The 20,701-nt window shown below is 43.2% G+C and overlaps 1 protein-coding gene across 2 annotated transcripts in view; it reads right to left on the bottom strand.

The window, feature by feature from the left end:
* Positions 1–515: 515 nt before the first annotated feature.
* The window catches only part of RHBDL2 (rhomboid like 2), a 52,724-nt gene continuing 32,538 nt past the window's right edge, over positions 516–20,701 (bottom strand). For both annotated transcript variants that reach the window (XM_030823480.1, XM_030823479.1), the window contains exons 5-8: positions 11,003–11,103; positions 8,274–8,334; positions 2,792–2,853; positions 516–1,535 (exon numbers count right to left, since the gene is read on the bottom strand). In XM_030823480.1, coding sequence (XP_030679340.1) covers positions 1,356–1,535; positions 2,792–2,853; positions 8,274–8,334; positions 11,003–11,103 — 404 coding nt within the window. In that variant the 3' untranslated portion in view covers positions 516–1,355. The remainder of the gene's footprint in view (positions 1,536–2,791; positions 2,854–8,273; positions 8,335–11,002; positions 11,104–20,701) is intronic.

Below are 20,701 nucleotides of genomic sequence, written 5' to 3' on the forward strand. Positions count from 1 at the left end.
CTATATTCAGATGACCTAAAACTACCATTTCCAAAAACATAATAAACCGCAGTCTGAATTCTATACAGGAAAATGACACATGCTTCTCAGCTTTCAGGTATGACATTTTACCTTCTGTAAATAAATCCTACCCATTCCTAGGAGAGCCATGACCCACACGAAGGATGACAGTCTCATCACAAATGAGAATCTGAAGTCTAGGTATATAGTGTGCACCAGAAAGCCAGTGCCAGGTTCCTTGGGATCTTAGACACGGTATCAGAATCTTCAACTAGCAGTCCAGAAAATCCTCAGTCTTCTTCTGTGAGTTATTTCCACCATTCATGGTGTACCCCGCATAGATGTTTGTTCCTGTACTCCTATGATACCCTTCAGTATTTGGGGAACACAGCATTGTTGGACCTATAGGGGAGACTACAGGTTTCCAAGTCATTATCTACATTTAAATTCTGCTCCCCTCAGACAAGTACTTAATTCTTTAAGGGTTCCTTTAAGGGAATCTTTAAGATTAAGATGCAGAGTAGTAACTACCTTTCTGGGCTGTTGATAATATTATCAATAAAGTGTGTAAAACACCTCAAACAGTAGTGATCTATCTCCTCAAACAGTGATCTATTTTAAAGTGATTATCAGGAGTCTGACAGAGGTATAAAAAGTTTTTATTATCAGCATCATACAGTATTCATAGATTTTATGAAGCATTCTCCAAAATATATCCTCCAAGGAGAGTAAGTCTGTTTTATAGAATACCATATGCCTGGGAAAGACCCAATCTCTGTTTTGTTTTGTTTTGTTTCATTTTGTTTTGTTTTGTTTTTTGAGACTGAGTGTCGCTCTGTCACCCAGGCTGGAGTGCAGTGGCACAATCTCGGCTCACTGCAACCTTTGCCTCCCAGGTTCAAGCAATTCTCCTGCCTCAGCCTCCCAAGTAGCTGGGACTACAGGCACATGCCACCACGCCCGGCTAATTTTTGTATTTTCTTTAGTAGAGACAGGGTTTCACCATATTGGTCAGGCTGGTCTCGAACTCCTGACCTCAGGTGATTTCACCCGCCTCAGCCTCCCAAAGTGCTGGGATTACAGGCGTGAGCCACTGCACCTGGCCCCAATCTCTAGTTTTGACTACCCTTCTTTTCTCTCTTCTTCTTCCCTTTCTACATGAAGAAGCCCCTTCCTTAAATCCTAAAGTCCTTTTATAGGCAATCTTTGCAACTGATGAGTTTAATGCTGTTTTGGCCTCTACATAAAATTGTTAGCCTTTGCTGAGACTTCTCTGTTTCTTCATAGCGTCTTCCTTTTTTTTTTTATTTCCTCCAGATGGCTCTTTTTATTAATTGGCTTATAATAGGGGCAGGTCAGTTTGCTGGAGATAGGAAAATGTTGAAAAACACAGCAAATAAGACACAAGCTAAATAAGCAGCAATTGCTATCCAAAACCTTGGATCTTTCAGCAGTGCTTTATCAAAGCAGCTAAACACCGTGTAGCCAATGGACATTCCAGCAAATCCACCTGCAATGTGAGCTGCGAAAGACACCTTGGGAGAAAAGGGGGGAAAATGGAAATAAGTGAAGAAAATGCTAATTGTGTATTTCAGTTGCATCTCTCTTATTCAAACACAAATACCATCACAGTTAAACAAGAGTCTTAAAGGTCTAGAGAACTAGGGGTAAGGGAAAAGAGACACAAAACTCCATGTGCACAGACAGAAGGAGATACTCTGAAAGATACAAAGCTTAAAAATGTCATTTTCACCCATTCTTAGAGTACAAAAGACAGAGAAATTGTTTCTCACTCTTGATCATCACTGCATTTAAAATAATTCTATATAATGCCAACTAAGAGAATGGTTGAGTTGCCATGAAGGATCTCTATAGCAGCATAATCTGACTCCACATACATGGGGTGTCAGATTTAAAACACAAGTAATAACATACACAAGAAATACCCAAACAGAAACTACCAAATTCAAAGACAAATCCCAGCAAAACTGGAAATTTTTGTCAATTTTCTTTATTGTCAATTTATAGAACTCAATCTTTCATTGCTGTTTTCCAGTCTGCTGTTTTGTTTTGTTTTGTTTTTTGAAATGGGGTCTCAACTCTGTCGCCCCTGCAGACTCAACCTCTGGGACTCAAGCAATCCTCCTTTCTCAGCTCCCCAAGTAGCTGGGACTACAGGCACATGCCACCATGCCTGGCTAAACCAACTGCTTTTTATTCTATGTGGACAGGAAAATCCATTCTCTCTTGTTTTTTGTTTTTTTGAGACGGAGTCTCACTCTATCACCCAGGCTGGAGTGCAGTGGTGCGATCTCGGCTCACTGCAACCTCCGCCGCCCAGATTCAAGTGATTCTCCTGCCTCAGCTTCCTGAGTAGCTGGGATTACAGGTGACTGCCACCACGCCCAGCTAATTTTTGTATTTTTAGTAGAGACGGGGTTTCACCATATTGGCCAGGCTGGTCTCAAAATCCTGACCTTGTGATCCGCCGGTCTTGGCCTCCCAAATCCCAAAGTGCTGGGATTACAGGCGTGAGCCACCACGCCTGGCCATTCTCTCCTGTTTTGGAATAGCTACCAATATGGCAGGCGCAGTGAAGTAGAGCCAGTGATCAGGGCTATGAGAGAGTTAAGTGGGAAGGACAATTCAAAAGTCTGATTTCCTTAAACATTTTCTTAACTTCCAAATGGAAATTTGGCTGCCCTAAATCACAGCGTTGTAACTCCTATTTGATGACCCTTTTTGACAGTAAACTAATTTCTGTTTTATAAAAGAAAGAAACTGAACTCACCGGAGACCCATCTTCAGGAACAAAGAACCTTCTATAGAGAGCAAATCCCATGTCCAGCACAACTAGAAGGAAAAACACACTGATAAAGGCTCAGAATCTCCACAGTAGTACACTAAATGTTTTTGGTTCCCCTCTAATAATAATACTACTAGCTATCATTTATTGAGACTTAACTCTGTGACAGGTCCTTTCCTAAGAGATCTTTTAACTCATTAATCTTCATCACAACCCTATGAAGTAGGAACTATCATTATCCCATTTTACAGATTTATTCATCCAACAAGCATTCATTGTCCTCTATGTGTCAGGTATTATTCTAGCTGGTAGATAGGCAGCAATGGACAGATCTAACAGCCCAGCCTCATGGAGCTGACAAACTGTTGGGGGGTATGTGGGGGGATGATTGGCAGGGAGGCAAACAAATAAGCAAAACATACAGTATGTCAAATAGTGCTAAGTGCTATGGAGAAAATACAAAGAGAGGAAGAACTAGGAATGCCAGATGTCGAGTGTGATTTCCAATAGGGGTGTCAAGGAGGATCTCTTTGAGAATATGACGCTGGACAGAGAGGTAAGGGTCCAAGTCATGCTGCTATTTGACACAAGAGTGTTTCAGAGAGAGGGAAGACCAAGTACAAAGTCCCTAAGCAGGGATGTGCCTGGTGTGTTTGAAAAATACCAAAGCAGTTGAGCTGGCTGGATCAGTGGTTTTCAAAGTAGTTTTTACCAAGACCAGCAGCATCAGCTTCACCTGGAAACTTATTAGAAATGAAAACTCTTAAACCCACCCCAGACCTACTGAACCAGAAAACTTGAGGGTGGGACTCAGCTTTCTGTTTTTGTTTTCAGAAGGTGAGTTGTACGCTCCTTAGCAGATTCCTACTTCCATGGCTGTGTTTTCCAACTACCAATTGTGGTAAAGTTGTTTCCAACAACTTCGTTTCAACAAGACCTCCAGGTGACTCTGGACTAGAGTTAGGGATAAGGTTGTGGGTGATGAGGTCAGACAGGTAGCAGGGGACAGATTATGTAGGGTCTATATGGCCCATTGTAAGCACTTCAACTTTTACTGAGTGATAGGAAGTCTTTGAAAGCTCTTGAGCACAGGAGTGACATGATACATTTTGTTTGTTTGTCACAGAGTCTCAACTCTGTGGCCCAGGCTGGAGTGCAGTAGTGCAATCTTAGCTCACTGCAACCTCCGCCTCCCAGGTTCAAGCAATTCTCGTGCCTCAGCCTCCTGATTAGCTGGGATTACAGACATGTGCCACCACGCCCGGTTAATTTTTGTATTTTTAGTAGAGACAGCATTTCACCGTGTTGACAAGGCTGGTCTCCAACTCTCGAACTCCTGACTTCAGGTGATCCACCCACCTCGACCTCCCAAAGTGCTGGGATTACAGGCTTGAGTGACCACGCCGGTGGTTTTACAAAGATTATTCTAGCTGCCATACAGGAAGCAGACTATAAGAGAGCAAGAACAGGAACTGGAAGACCAGCTGGAAGAATACTATTGTAGCAATCAAAGTGAAGAAGGATGGTGGCATTTTATACATAAAGAAACCAAGACACCAAGACTGCACTCTCAGCCACCACACTAATTGCCTGTAATTACCATCGGGAGTTCTGAAGGTGTCAGGCCATGAAAGGAAATCATTCCAATTTCTCCAATAAAACTGTGAGAGCCAGAAGTTAGGCAGTCTTCAAGCAAGTCGGATCTGCGCTGCGAAAGGAGCTTCCGATTTCTCGGCCTAGAAGAACTCTGCCCTATATGTGTAGTGCTTGGAAACATCTCTTGCAGCTATCACATTCCACACCCATCCCCTAATTCCCTGTGCTCTACTTAGTGAGCCACTGTGTCCTAGGAGATGAAAAGACCTAGTCCTTGCCTTTGGGAAAATAGCACCAGGACATGTGTTCTGACTAGATTCCCTTTCAATACTGTATTGATTGATGTTGAAGTCACTGGACAGAAATTGAGGTCGAGGAAGTATTCAATATTCATTTAATTGTAAATGACTATTACACAAAGTGCTAGATTCATGAGGCTATATAATATTCTTTTTTTTTTTTTTTTTTTGAGACGCAGTCTCACTCTGTCGCCCAGGCTGGAGTGCAGTGGTACAATCTCAGCTCACTGCAACCTCCGCCTCCTGGGTTCACCCCATTCTCCTGCCTCAGCCTCCTGAGCAGCTGGAACTACAGGCCCATGCCGCCACGCCTGGCTAATTTTTGTGTTTTTAGTAGAGATGGGTTTTCATCATGAGATCTCCTGACCTCATGATCCACCCACCTCGGCTTCCTAAAGTGCTGGGATTACAGGCGTGAGCTACCATGCCTGGCCCATATTTTCAATCATCATTTGCATTTCCTGGTCCACGTAAATAACATGCCCATGGGTCTAGGAAAGTGTTTTTAAAAAACACTGCCACATAACTGGAAACAGTTACTTTGGCTTAGTCTTCCACAATAGGAGACCTCCTCTCAGAAAGTTTTTGTAACCATTAGTATGTCAATTTCTCCAACCAGTTTCTTTCCATCTTGCCCCTTCCTATATCTGAGTCTGGCTCTTTCCTCTTTGTTTCCTAGGGGACTTTTCTTCTGGGTTGCTGCAGCCTCTAAACTGAGACATGTCTTCCCACTGAAAATAAGCCCTTATTCCAAGAAGCCAAACCATTGTCCTCCTTAAAAATTTAACATTTACTTTAAAAGAGTTGCCTTCATATGGATTTGTTTTTTTTTTTTTTTTTGAGACAACCTCGCTCTGCTGCCCAGACGAGACTACAGTGGTGTGATCACGGCTCACTGCAGCCTCGACCTCCCAGGCTCAAGTGAATTCTCCCACCTCAGCCTCCTGAGTAGCTGGAACCACAGGCCCACACCGCAACACCTGACCAATTTTTTTGTAGAGACAGAGTCTCCCTATGTTGCACAGGCTGGTCTCGAACATAATGCTTGATGAAGGAATGTTTTTTAGGGCAATTGCCATTCACAATTAAGAAGAATATTTACAACTTGGCTGGGCGCAGTGGCTCACGGCTGTAATCCCATCACTTCGGGAGGCTGAGGTGAGTGGATCACCTGAGGTCAGGAGTTCGAGACCAGCCTGACCAATATGGTGAAACCCCATCTCTACTAAAATACAATAATTAGCCGGGCGTGGTGGCATGCACCTGTAGACAGGAGAGGCTGAGACAGGACAATTGCTTGAACCCAGGAGGCGGAGGTTGCAGTGAGCCAAGATCACACCACTACACTCCAGCCTGGGCAACAGAGCGAGACTCCATCTCAAAAAAAAAGAAGATTTACAACTTTATATACATTACATATTACATATTACAAAATTATATACATTTCCAAAGAAACACGTTTCAAATACAGATGCACTTATATTTTATTAATCTGGTATGTGTTGTAACTCTTCCCATTTTCAATAGTAGGTAAACCAGGCCAAAGAACTTTTAGAAATGAAGCAGACTGACTGAAGACCCCCTATCTCGGGTGACAACCTTTCTGTGCCCAAACAATGTGTCCTCTGATTCTGGGTGTGCCCCTGAACAACTGAGGAGGCAGCTCAGCTCCTGCAGTGGCTCGGCTGTCTCCCAGATACTCACTCTCCCTTCTCTCAGGTTTTGAATTTGTTATGAAGAAAAAAATTAAGAATAGTATAAACTATAAACAAGTGAATTATTTTATCTCAGAGTGAAATATTAGTGTTCTTACATTTAAATGGTCAATAAACTAAAGAGTCCCTTCCCACACACATAGTTGCCTCTGTTCCTGTAATGGAGATCATTGAACCCTTGATAGAAATTGCAAAATCTGGCCGGGCGCGGTGGCTCACGCTTGTAATCCCAGCACTTTGGGAGGCCAAGGCGGGCGGATAACGAGGTCAGGAGATCGAGGCCACAGTGAAACCCCGTCTCTACTAAAAATACAAAACATTAGCCGGGCGTGGTGGCGGGCGCCTGTAGTCCCAGCTACTCGGAGAGGCTGAGGCAGGAGAATGGCGTGAACCCGGGAGGCGGAGCTTGCAGTGAGCCGAGATTGCGCCACTGCACTCCAGCCTGGGCGACAGAGCGAGACTCCGTCTCAAAAAAAAAAAAAAAAGAAAGAAAGAAATTGCAAAATCCTGTTTTCTTACTATGTGGACAACCAACAGCTTAGGCTTTATCAGGTATAACCTCTGCCTTGGCTTTCAGGTCTGACCCCAGGGTCTGTCATTCTTCCACAGCCCGCCAGGTGGAGAGAACTTCCACTGGAGCAGGTCCGTCAACAACAGTTACCACCCCCACCTTTGCTCTTGGTTTCTTCCATGCTCTATGGCCTGCTGTCATCTGGAATCTACCTTTCCTCTCAGACTCAGCTGCACTTCCACCCCCTCTCCAGACAGAATTCTTCCTAACCTCCTTTAGCATGTGATTCTAGAATTCTTGGAGATTTCAAAAGCCACATTAGTCACCCTCTTGGTCTGGGCTTCTTGAACGGTTGCCCGCCGCCGCCCGCCCCCCGCTCCCCCAACTCTCTATCATTAATCCTCAACTATCAGCTATCACTCAATACTTACTGGATCAGTTTTTTTTTAATCTGAAAATTTAGAAATTGAGGAAGAAAAGAGATTATATCAGTGGTTTCCAAGTTTTCCCTTTGCAGACAAAATCACATACAGCTTCGAATATATGAAAAAGTCCAGTATATAAAATATAAGTGAAGCTATTGTGGTTCAAGTAGAGGGGGTGCCTAGGGCTCTATTCTCTTGGCTTCCTCCACTCCATAAAGATACAAAAAGCAAAAATACGTCATGTAGACGTGTCTAAGAACCACCCATGAGAGCCTGTAAAACTCCTTTGTTTACTTCTTTCTGCTTTGTGCTGTGAAGTGGACAATTTTTTTCTAACTGTAGGCTTGCAGTTATTCTCCATGTTAGTGTTTGGGAAATGTGGAAAGGCCTTCTGAAGGCTAAACCAATAACACTGTGAAAATATTATGTGAGATGATTATGTGAAATAGGTCACTCTTGTCAAACCCAACTAAATCAGAGTTGAGGGGCCAGGGGACAAAAGCACTCAGAGATGTAGCACTGCTCCAACAGTTGAACTCTCCACAAGCCCAGCTGCTGAAACTACCTGCTCTAACCATAAGACTAGTTTTACCTAATAGCTGCTGAAACAAATTGAGTCTAAGAATCAGGTCTAAACAACACAAGTCTAAGACTAGTTCTCCCCACTACCATCACTCACCAACCAGCTCCAAAAGGCTGCTCTAGTGCCAATGAGCTTTCTTTCAAAATAATATGTAAATTTTATCTTTCTAATAAAACCCCCAGGCTTTTCTTTTGTACTTCAGATATACCATAGACCTCCCAGGTCTGTGTGTATGCCCCAAATTGCAATCCTGTGATTCCCAAATAAAATGTTTAGAGATTTGTCTCTATATTTTATTTTCACTTGGACAGTATGAAGTATTCACAAAACACACTTACTTATCAGGATGATGATCAGCAGTCTGAAAATTCCAAAGGCAGGAATCATTTCTTGAAAATTCTTAAAAAGAGATAAATAATAATTATATAAGCTATCTATGGACAAATGAAACCTCAACTCTACTCCCTCTTCATCTGCTCTTCATTTGAAATAATCTTCCAGTATCAAATATTTGCAAAACAAAGCATGAGTGTCACAGTCGAGTTTTTAAATGTATTTGGAAAGTACAATGCACTTTGGAGAATAAAATGACAAGATATTTAATTTAATAATGTAAATGACACAATTTTGCTAGCCAGAAATAATCTCGATAAAAGTAATATAAAATCAACTTAACATGTCAATAAATAAATAGATAAACAGCCGGGCGCAGTGGCTCACACTTGTAATCCCAGCACTTTGGGAGGCCGAGGCGGGCGGATCACGAGGTCAGGAGATCGAGACCACGGTGAAACCCCGTCTCTACTAAAAATACAAAAAATTAGCCGGGCATGGTGGCGGGCGCCTGTAGTCCCAGCTACTCGGAGAGGCTGAGGCAGGAGAATGGTGTGAACCCGGGAGGCGGAGCTTGCAGTGAGCTGAGATGGCGCCACTGCGCTCCAGCCTGGGTGACAGAGCGAGACTCTGACTCAATAAATAAATAAATAAATAAATAAATAGATAGATAGATAAATGCTGTTAAACTAAGATTGATGAAATGTTCCTAAGATTTTTGATTAATATTCATTTGATGTTTCTTCATCCTTGTTCCCAGTAGTATTTAGCAAAGACTTAACTGAGATTTGAGTATTACCTTAATTTTTTGAGGTAATTTCAAAAACATTGAAAATGTTCATCAAAAATTATTGCAGGATTTTTTGGGGGGGCTCTTGGGGGGTTCTGTGAGGGGAGGTAGAAGACAGGGAGGGTCTCACTCTGTCACCCAGGTTGGAGTGCAGTGGTGCAATCTATAGCTCACTGCAGCCTCGAACTCCTGGACTCGAGCCTTCCTCCTGTCTCAGACTCCTGAGTAGGTGGGACTACAGGTGCACGCCAGCACACCTGGCTCATTGTTGGATTTTAGCTTTGGGTCCCTTACGTGTCACTGGCGAACTGCTGAGTGAGACATTTCTAATATAATTTATTGAATTACTTGTCCCTTCCCTTTCAAACTAGTAACTCTCTTCCCAAGGAGTAAAGATGCTGAAATAGGCATGTTTACTCTAAATCAATTATTTTCAAACTCTTGTGACCATGACCTACAGTAAGAAATAATTTACAAAACAACCCAGTACACACATAAATCAAACAATAACACTGACTTTTTTTTTCTTGGGTTTAACTTTTGGCCACAGTTCCTTAAAGTGAGTCTACAACCACTAATGGGTTGCAATCCAAAGTTGAAAAAACCACTTTTCTTAGTGATTTCTATATTTGGAACAGTTTTATAATTGCTTTACACTTTTCTGCCTAGAATTTTGTTGTTGTCATTGTTGTTGTTGTTTGAGATGGAGTCTCACTCTGTCACCAGGCTGGAGTGCAGTGGCACAATTTTGGCTTACTGCAACCTCCACCTCCCAGGTTCAAGCGATTCTCCTGCCTCAGCCTCCAGAGTAGCTGGGACTACAGGCACGCGCCACCACACCCAGCTAATCTTTGTATTTTTAGTAGAGACGGGGTTTCACCATGTTGGCCAGGATGGTCTCGATCTCTTGACTTCATGATCCACTCACCTTGGCCTCCCACAGTGTTGAGATTACAGGCATGAGCCACCGCACCCAGCCAAGAGCATTTCTTAGAGCATTACTTGTAAACATGAAAAGCAGGAATCACCCCAAATTTTTTTCAATGAGCGATTCATTAAATAAATCATGGTGCATCTATATAGAGGATGCTAGGGAGCAGCTGCTAAGCTGGGAGGATTTCTAAGCACTGACATGGGTAGATGGTCAGGATGCTCTATGATAAAATGCAGAACAATATAAGGGTGGTGTCATTGTTATAAGATTAACATTGGTAGGATTTTGAATACATGTAGAAAAAGGTCTGGGCTGCTCTGCCTATGAAGTAGCGGTTCTTTTATTCCTTTACTTTCTTAATAAACTTGGTTTCCTTTAAAAAAATAAAATAAAAAGGGCTGAAAAAAATATATAAAACTGTCAACAACGTCTTTCACCACCCACCCAACTGTTAACAGATACTATATTGAGGATCTTAACTTTCTACTTTTTTATTTAAAATTTTATGTTGTACTCATTACTTTTGAAATGAGAAAAAAAAATGATAAAATATGAAAGGAAGCTAGGTGCAGCGGCTCATGCCTGCAATCCCAGCACTTTCGGAGGCCAACGTGTGCAGATTGCTCGAGCCTAGGAGTTCGAGACCAGCCTGGGCAACATGGCAAAACCCTGGCTCTACAAACAATAAAAACATTAGTCAGGCATGGTGGCCCACACCTGTAGTCCCAGCTATTTAGGAGGCCGAGGTGGGAGGATTGCTTGAGCCCGGGAGGCAGAAGTGCAGTGAACCCGTATCACACCACTGCATTCCAGCCTGGGCAATGGTGCAAGACTCTGTCTCAAAAAAAAAAAAGAAAGAAAAGAAAGGAAACAAAATGGCATTGCCATACAATTCTCAGAAAATTGAGTGCTCAGTAAATATTGATAAATGAAGATTCATTGAACCAAAGAAGAGTTACTGTTTTCTGTTTTTTTAAGAGACTCGTGGACTCCATCCCCATGGTTCTTACCACCAGAACATTCATAAAATAACCTCCCATCAGAGCATAGACTCCTCCTGAAGCTCCCACAAGATATCTGAGTGGGTCAAAGATGGAGCTGGCAAGGGACCCTAAAGAAATCAAACACAAAGGATCAGACATGTCTATATGGATCAGGAACGATAAATCTTTCTAATCTAAGGTAGACGTTTGGGAAGTTCGGCCTATTACCACCTTAGCAAGCAACAAATCTATCTTGTCCCTTTCATACCTTAGAAGTATAGCTGTGTCTGCTAACTGCCACAGTGTTTCTGAAAACATAGAATGTTCATTAGAACAGCAACATAGCAGTGACAATGGCAGAATCGTCTGGAGCCAGAATTACCAGCAGTGTGACTTGAGGAAGTTAGTTGACTTCTCTGTGTCTCAGTTTCCCTACCTGCAAAATGGGGCTATTAATAGAACTCACCTCAGTGGATTGTCGGGGACGTAATGAGTTGATGTATGTTTTGTGCTTAGAATACTGCTTGATGTGTATTATATATTTGTTAGCTATTAGGTTGGTGCAAAAGTAATTGCGGTTTTGCCATTACTTTTAAGGGCAAAAACTGCAATTATTTTTGCATCAACCTAATATTATTGCAAAATATCCTATGTTTAATCAAAATACCTGAGACAATCCAACATTTTATTATCTAATAGCTATCTTTCTCAATGAGCCATAATGTGCCCTCAGAATCCTTCTCAACATACCATCCAATCAGATTCCCCAAGCAAGATGAATCCTAATTGCTAACCTAATCCTAGATTTACTGGACCAAAACAAGGCTTTACAAACCACCTTATGCAAAGACTAAAATATTCTCTCTGTACTGCTTAGTTCTATTACTTGGTCTATTCCTTTCAAGGTTGTCTTTCATTTCCTTAGTGTATAATACAAAACAATACAGTACCTACTTTGCGAAAGAAAAAGTGTCTGTCCTTAGTAATTTCACAAAAAGATGAGCAAACAACTATTATAAAGTGCAGAATATAACAACTACTATGACGAAAATAAATTTATTGTAGAAGCACTCAGGGAGGAGTGATTTTCTCAGCAGAAGGGTGGAGTCCTTGCTATTCTGAGAAGGAGGAGATAGCATTTTGGTTAAACTTTGAAGAATCTTTTTTTTTTTTTTGAGATGGAGTCCTGCTCTGTCGCCCAGGCTAGAGTGCAGTGGCATTATCTCAGCTCACTGCAAGCACTGCCTCCCAGGTTCATGCTATTCTCCTGCCTCAGCCTCCCGAGCAGCTGAGACTACAGGCACCCGCCACCACACCTGGCTAATTTTTTGTGTTTTTTAGTAGAGACAGGGTTTCACCATGTTAGCCGGGATGGTCTCGATCTCCTGACCTCGTGATCTGCCCGCCTCGGCCTCCCAAAGTGCTGGGATTACAGGCATGAGCCGTCGCACCCAGCCTAAACTTTGAAGAATCTTTAAGCTTGGCCAGACATGGTGGCTCACTCCTATAATCTCAGTGCTTTGGGAGGCCCAGGCAGGAGATTGCTTGAGGCCAGAAAGTCAGGAGTCTGAGACCAACCCAGGCCACAGAGTGATACCCGTCTCAAAAAATATAAGAAAAATATTAGCCAAGCATGGTGGTACACACCTGTGGTCCTTGCTACACAAGAGGCTGAGCTGATAGGATCACTTGAGCCCAGGAGTTTGAGGCTGCAGTGAGCGATCATCGTGCCACTGCACTCCAGTCTGGGTGACAGAGGAAGACCTCTCCCCTCACTCCCACATAGAAAAGGATTGGATAAGAAAAACAAAAGAGAAGAAGGTATTCAGGACTTAGAGAACTGGAAAAGCAATGGCATAGAAACAGGTATATGGATGACTGAAGATCAGTGAGAAGTAGTCCAGTAGGCCGGGCATGGTGGCTCACGCCTGTAATCCCAGCACTTTGGGATGGATCAGCTGAGCTCAAGAGTTCGAGACCAGCCTGGGCAACATGGTGAAACCCCATCTCTACTAAAAATACAAAAATTAGCCGGGCGTGGTGGCAGGCACCTGTAATCCCAGCTATTTGGGAGGCTGAGGCAGGAGAATAGCTTGAACCCTGGAGGCGGAGGTTGCAGTGAGCTGAGATGGCGCCACTGCACTCCAGCCTGGGCAACAAGAGTGAGACACTGTCTCAAAAAAATTGAAAAAAAAAAAATTAGCTGGGTGTGGTGGCATGTGCCTGTAATTCCAACTACTGGGGAGTCTGAGGCACGAGAATCACTTGAACCCTGAAGGCAGAGGTTGCAGGGAGCTGAGACTGCACCACTGCACTCCACCCTGGTGTCAGAATGAGACTCTGTCTCAAATAACAAAGAAGTAGTCCAGAGCAACTTAGAGCAATGATTCTCAAATGCTAACCTATAGACTAGGGCTGGGGTGATTGTATCATAATCATATCAGAAATTTATTTTTTAAATAGATACAAATGTCTACTTCTGACCATGAGAAGGTAATAAGAATAGGATTTGCTGTCTCACTTGAAAAAGCCAAAAGCACTGGCAACATATAGGAAAGAATGGTCTTCAAGATACTAGACATCAGGAAACAAAACAGGGAATCAGTTATTAATAGATGAGTTTTATCTGATTGCCCAGGTACTACCTTGAGGGAGATTACAGAATACAGTTCATGAAGCAGGAACCCAGCCAGATCTCAGCAAACTTTAAGTTGATGAGATGAAGTTTAGAGTCCAGATAGATCTGGACTGCTGGAGTTTACAAGACAGAGTACCAGAGAGCAGAAAGCTGCATACAGAAAACTCCAGAAAGGAGCATGCAAGGAAATTACACCAAAAATGAAGTGGGAAGACTACCTGTTGCTTACACAGCACCAGAGAGGCTAAGTAACTTTCTGTACTGGAAAACTCTTTTGTTTCCACACATCATAAGTCTGGGCATTTTATGACAGGTAAGTTACATCTCAATCTTAAAATGTATCAGGACAAAACCACACGCTGCAGAGGGGCAGGGTGCCACCACCAGTTACTCACTTCTCTTGAAACAGAAGCTCAAGTATGGAGTAGTCTTCTGTGACTAAGCATGTTATCCCCTCCTGTCTGACTTCTAGGAATGATCCTTGTTCTGAACAGGATTTGAGGTAATGTAGGAAACTGCTCTCAATACAGAATTTTTTTAACTTGATGAAGAAATTGGAAAGAAGGGAAATCACAGCAGGAAAATCAAGTGTGATCAGGATGAAGTCAGCATACAAAGGAAGTGCAGCAAGGCCCAGGCACCCCCAGAAAAGGGACTCAGACGGCAGCCAGAGGGGGGCCCGGCAATCAGGGGCATGCTGCTAAGGTCAAAGGTGGGGCAGACCTTGGTCCCCTGTCCTCGTGGCCACCTTACCTAGACCACCCCAATAGCATGAACTGTCCTACAAGGTCACCTTACCTAGGGAAGATGGGGGGCGGTTTCTCAATGCTGGTGTTTGGTGAGTCCAAGAGTGCTCAGCCTTCACCGTGCTCCCTAACAGGCATCTGGGGCACAGGGATGCTGATCCCTGAACTCCTAACTGGGGTTGGAATTCAGGTCCCTTAGGAACACTGGGCACCTACGGACGTGGGAGCAGGACTGGCCACAGCCAGGTTTCCCTTAGAAACAGACTGGTTGAATTAATGAACTGAACAAACGAACCAATGTGTTTTGCCCCAGAGAAAAATGAGCTTTGTCCTGGGTGGAGTGATTGCCTTTGGAAAGCCATCAAGGCCACCTGCCAACAGCTGAGAGCTGAGCTGCTGTGTTCCTGGCTGACTCTGGCCCTTCCAGTCCTCCTCTGAGTCTGCCCCAGTCCTGCAAGCTCATGGCCAGGGTGATAATGATGGCGGCAACACCATGGTCCTCGCTGCCCTTCCTGGGGCAGGAGGGCCCCAAGGACTGATAAGCCAAATCCAGGGCCCCCCTCCGCTGCTTATCTGCCCTGCGACTTTTCTCTAGGTCCTTTCCTCCAAGTAATGTGGGGATGTGTACTGGAAAACGCCATAATTAATGGGGCATTGCTTAGAGTACACAAAAGGGTCCAGTGGTGGGAATAATTACCATCTTACCAAAAAGAATCAAACTGCTTCCAAGTAACATAACTGAGTTACAAAACAAATCTAAAAAGTATTTATGGCCTGGCGCGGTGGTTCACACCTGTAATCCCAGCACTTTGGAAGGCCAAGGCAGGTAGCTCACTTGAGGTCAGGAGTTCAAAAGCAGCCTGGCCAACATGGTGAAACCACTTCTCTACTGAAAATACAAAAATTAGCTGGGTATGGTGGTGTGCACCTGTAATCCCAGCTACTCGGGAGGCTGAGACACAAGAACCCCCTGGGCCGAGTGCTGTGGCTCACACCTATAATCCCAGCACTTTGGGAGGCCAAGGCAGGTGGATCATTAAGGTCAGGAGTTTGAGACCAGCCTGGCCAAATGTTGAAACCCTGTCTCTACAGAAAAGAAAAAAAAAAAATTAGCCAGATGTGGTACTGCATGCCTGTAATCCCAACTACTCGGAGGCTGAGGCACAAGAATTGCTTGAACCTGGGAGGTGGAGGTTGCAGTGAGCTGAGATCATGCCACTTCACTCCAGCCTGGGTGACAGAGACTCTGTCTCAAGAAAAAAAAAAAAAAAAAACTGGCCAGGCGCAATGGCTCAGGCTGGGCGTGGTTGCTCACACCTCTAATCCCAGCACTTTGGGAGGCCAAGGCAGGCAGATCATGAGGTCAGAAGTTTGAGACAAGCATGGCCAACATAATGAAACCCCATCTCTACTAAAAATACAAAAAATTAGCTGGGCATGGTGGCGAGCACCTGTAATCCTGGCTACTTGGGAGGCTGAGGCAGGAGAATCGCTTGAACCTGGGAGGCAGAGGTTGCAGTGAGCCAAGATCGTGCCATTGCACTCCAGCTTGGGCAACAGTGCGAGACTCTGACTCAAAAAAAAAAAAAACAAAACTTACAGCTAACATTACACTTTGTGGCAAAATATTAATTGCTTTCTGCCTAAGATTGAAACAAGGCAAGAATCTGTTCTCTTAACTCTTAATCAACATAGTGCTTGAAGTGCTAGCCAACACAATAAGGCAAGAAAAAGAAACAAAAGGCATATAGATTGGAAAGGAAGAAATAAAATATCCCTATTTATAGATGACATGATGATTTGCAGATGACATGATGATTTGCAGATGACATGAAAAATCCCAAGGAATCTAAAACAAAACAAAAACCCTACTACCAAGTGAGTTCAGCAAGGTTGCAAGGTACAAGAATAACATGCACAGGCCAGGCGCAGTGACTCACGCCTGTAATCCCAGCACTTTGGGAGGCTGAGGTGGGCAGATCACGAGGTCAGGAGATCGAGACCATCCTGGCTAACACAGTGAAACACTGTCTCTACTAAAAATGCAAAAAATTAGCTGGGTGTGGTGGTGGGCACCTGTAGTCCCAGCTATTCGGGAGGCAGAGGCAGGAGAATGGCGTGAACCTGGGAGGTGGAGCTTGCAGTGAGCGGAGATCGCGCCACTGCACTCCAGCCTGGGCAACAGAGCGAGACTCCATCTCAAAAAAGAAAAAAAAAAAAAAGAATAACATGCACAAATCAATTGCGTTTCTATATACTAGCAATCAACATATGGACACTACAATTTAAAATACAACACCATTTAGGAGATATAAATAAAAGACACTGTTCATAGATTGAAACACTCAATATAGAAAATATATCAGTTCTCCCCAAATTGATGTACAGATTTAAGGCAACTCCTATCAAAATTACAGCAATAATTTCTATAGCTATAAACAGAATTATTCTAATGCTTACATGGAAAGGCAAAGGAATTAAAACAGCTACAGTTTTCAAAATGAAGAATAAAGTGGGAGGAATCATTCTGATTTCGAAACTTATTATATAGCTACAGTAATCAAGCCTATGTAGTTTTGGTGGAGGGACAGACATAGAGATTGATAGAATAAAAAGAACCCAGAATAGACCCCAGAAAACTATAGGCAACTGATTTTTGTAATGGTGTAAAAGCAATTCAACAAAGGAGGAAAAAGTCCTTTCAATGAATTATTCTAGCATAACTGGATATCTTCAGGCCAAACAAACGTAACAAACCTCAAACTCAAAATGGGTTACATATTTAAAAGTAAAGGCCAGGCGCGGTGGCTCATGCCTGGAATCCCAGCACTCTGGGAGGCCGAAGCGGGCAGATCACCTGAGGTCAGGAGTTCGGGACCAGCCTGGCCAACATGGCGAAACCCCATCTCTAATAAAAATACAAAAATTAGCCGGGCATGGTGATGGGTGCCTGTAATCCCAGCTACTCAGGAGGCTGAGGCTGGAGAATTGCTTGAACCTGGGAGGTGGAGGTTGCAGTGAGCCGAGATCGCGCCATTGCACTCCAGCCTGGGCGACAAGAGCAGAACTCCATCTCAAAATAAACAAATAAATAAAATTAAAGAAATAAAAGTAAAGCATAAGGCCTGGTGCAGTGGCTCATGCCTGTAATCCCAACACTTTAGGAGGCCAAGGCCAGAGGATCACTTGAGCCTAGGAGTTCGAGGCTGCAGGCTGCAGTAAGCTATGATTGTGCCACTGCATTCCAGCCTAGGCAACCAAGTGAGACCCTGTCTCTAAAAGTGAACAAACAAACAAATAAATAAATGTAAAGCATAAAGCTATAACTTTTAGAAGATAACATTGGAAAAAATCTTCAGGACCTAAGGCTCAGTGAAAGGTTTTTAAGACACAACCCCAAAAGTACCATTCATAAATGGAAAAATTGACATTAGACTTCATCAAAATTTAAAATTCATGTTCTCTGAAAGACCTTGGTAAGAGGATAAAAAGACAAGCTACAGACTGGGTGAAAATATTTATAAACTACATATTCAGCTAAGGGCTAGCATCTAGAATATATAAAGAACCCTCAAAATTCAACAGTAAAAAAAAGTTAGAAAATGGGCAAAAATCATGAAGAGACATTTCACTAAAAAGATAAATGACAAATAAGCACATAAAAAGGTATTCAATAATGCATCTCAAAATGTCCCTCCAAATTTGAAAAAAAAAAAGATATTCAACATCATTAGCCATTAGGGAAATGCAAATTAAGATCATGATCAGCTGGGTGCAGTGGCTCATGCCTGTAATCCCAGCATTTTGGGAGGCCAAGGCAGGCGGATCATCTGAGGTTAGGAGTTTGAGACCAGCCTGACCAACATGGAGAAACCCTGTCTCTACTAAAAATAGCCGGGTGTGATGGTGCACACCTGTAATCCCAGCTACTCGGGAGGCTGAGGCAGGAGAATCACTTGAACCCAGGAGGTGGAAGTTGCTGTGAGCTGAGATTGCACCATTGCACTCCAGCCTGGGCAACAAGAGTGAAACTGTGTCTCCAAAAAAAAAAAAAAAAAAACCAAAAAAAAAAAAAACCATATTCATATATCACTACCCACTTAGGAATGAAATGGGAAAAGTTCCCTTGTCCCCCTCACAGGGCATGCGATGGGGGTGTTGTTCGCTTCTTCAGTGCCCTGCTGCTCAAATCTCTGGGGGAGTGTTCAGACGGGCAGGCTGTGGGGCTCTGACCCCACGGCAGTGTCTAGGGGTGAATTTACAGCTGAAGCCCCAGTGGGCATGTGTTACAGCGTACTCTTTTAGTTTAGCAGTCCGTAGGTGGCTTCTGTTAGTCAGCTCAATTATATTTGTGCCTTATCTCCAGGTCAGAGAGCTTTCTGTAATCCTAGGGTTCTTGCCTCGTCTACAGGAAGAATTGGATGGATCACACGTGGGCTTGGAGAATGAGTGCAAGGTTTTATTGAGTGGATGTAGCTCTCAGCAGATGGGGTAGCCAGAAGGGGAATGGTTTTCCCCTGGAGTCAGGCCACTCAGCAGCCCGGGATCTCTGACTGCCCCAGCCAAACTCCGCATCCTTCTGCTGGTCAGTGGCCTGCTGGCGTGCTGGCGTCTGTCCTGTCATCTTCTGTCGATGTGTTCCTCTCGACATCCAGCTGTTTGTGTGTCTGCCGGCTAGGGTCTCAGGGTATTTACAGGCACAGGATGGGGGCGTGGCAAGTCAGGGTGGTATTGGAAAATGCAACATTTGGGCAGGAAAACAAAAATGTCTGTCCTCACCTAGGTCCGTGGGCACAGGCCTGGGGGTGGAGCCCTAGCCAGGCACTATGCCCTCCTCTACCCAGCACTTCCCTTCCCCCCTTCCATATCACGAGCATAGATAAAATAAAAAATCATGACAACACCAAATGCTGAATCTGAATCATTTATGCATTGCTAGGGTGAATGTAAAATGGGAGAGACATTCTAGAAAACATTCTTTAAATGTTTAATATTTAAAGAATTTTCTTTAAAAATTCACCTGTAATCCCAGCACTTTGGGAGGCCAAGGTGGGCGGATCACAAGGTCAGGAGTTCGAGACCAGCCTGGCCAACATGGTGAAACCCCATCTCTACTGAAAATACAAAAATTAGCTGGGTGTGGTGGCAGACACCTGTAATCCCAGCTACTACTCAGGAGGCTGAGGCGGGAGAATCGTTTGAACCTGGGAAACGGAGGTTGCAATGAGCCGAGATCGCACCACTGCACTCCAGCCTGGACGACGGGGAGAGACTCCGTCTCAAAATAAATAAATTAATGAATTAAATTAAATTAAATTAAAAAATAAAATATGCCACTATCATATGATCCAACAACTGTGCCTTTGGACATTTATCCTAGAAAACTGAAAACTCTGTTCACAAAACCCCATACTTATGTTCATAAAAACATATACACAAGTGTTTGCAGTGGTGTTATTCCTAATAGCCAAAAACTAAAGACAACTCAGATGACCTTCAATGAGTGAATGGTTAAACAAGTCGTACTATATCCATTTTATGGAATGAATACTGGGCAATAAAAAGGAATAAACTATTGACACATGCAACAACCTAGATGAATCCCGGAGAATTATGCTGAGTGAAGAAAATCAATCCCACAAGGGTATATACTGCATTATTCCATTTATATAATATTCTTCAAATGACAAAATTATAGAAATGGAGAACAGATTAGTGGTTGCCAGAGGTAAAGGAGGGTGGGACAGAAGACGGTATAGCTAAAAAAAGGCATCATAAGGGATCCATATGGTTTGAAAATGTTTTGTACCCTGACTATATCAATGTGGATATCCTAATTGTGATACAGTACTACTGTTTTGCAAGATGTCACCATTGGGGATCCCTGGTTTAAAGGGTACATAAGACCTCTAGGCATCATTTCTAACAACTGCATGTAAATCTACAATTATCTCAAAACTAAAAGTTTAATTTAAAAAAAAAATGTTTCCAATAAATAAACAAATGGATGGATGGGAGTTCTAATATTTTCTTCCCATGCCATAATGGATCATCTTAGGCACACCCAGATTTAGGGATCACTGACATATGCTGCTTGTACCTACCCAGTCTTAGAGCTCTTTTGCTTATTCTCTACATTCTCTTAAAGTTGCCTTTCTTAAATGCAAATCTGATCATGTTACTTCTCAGAATCATTAGTCTGACATATAAGGCCCTCCATGATCTGGCTTTAGACCTTTACTCAAATACGTACCTGTACACTAAACTACTTGCAGTATTCTTTATTCGTTTTCTTTTTTTTTTTTTTTTTTTTGAGACAGAGTCTCACTCTGTTGCCCAGGC

Source organism: Nomascus leucogenys, chromosome 12 (genome assembly GCF_006542625.1).
Source record: "Nomascus leucogenys isolate Asia chromosome 12, Asia_NLE_v1, whole genome shotgun sequence".
Classification (NCBI taxonomy): Eukaryota; Metazoa; Chordata; class Mammalia; order Primates; family Hylobatidae; genus Nomascus; species Nomascus leucogenys.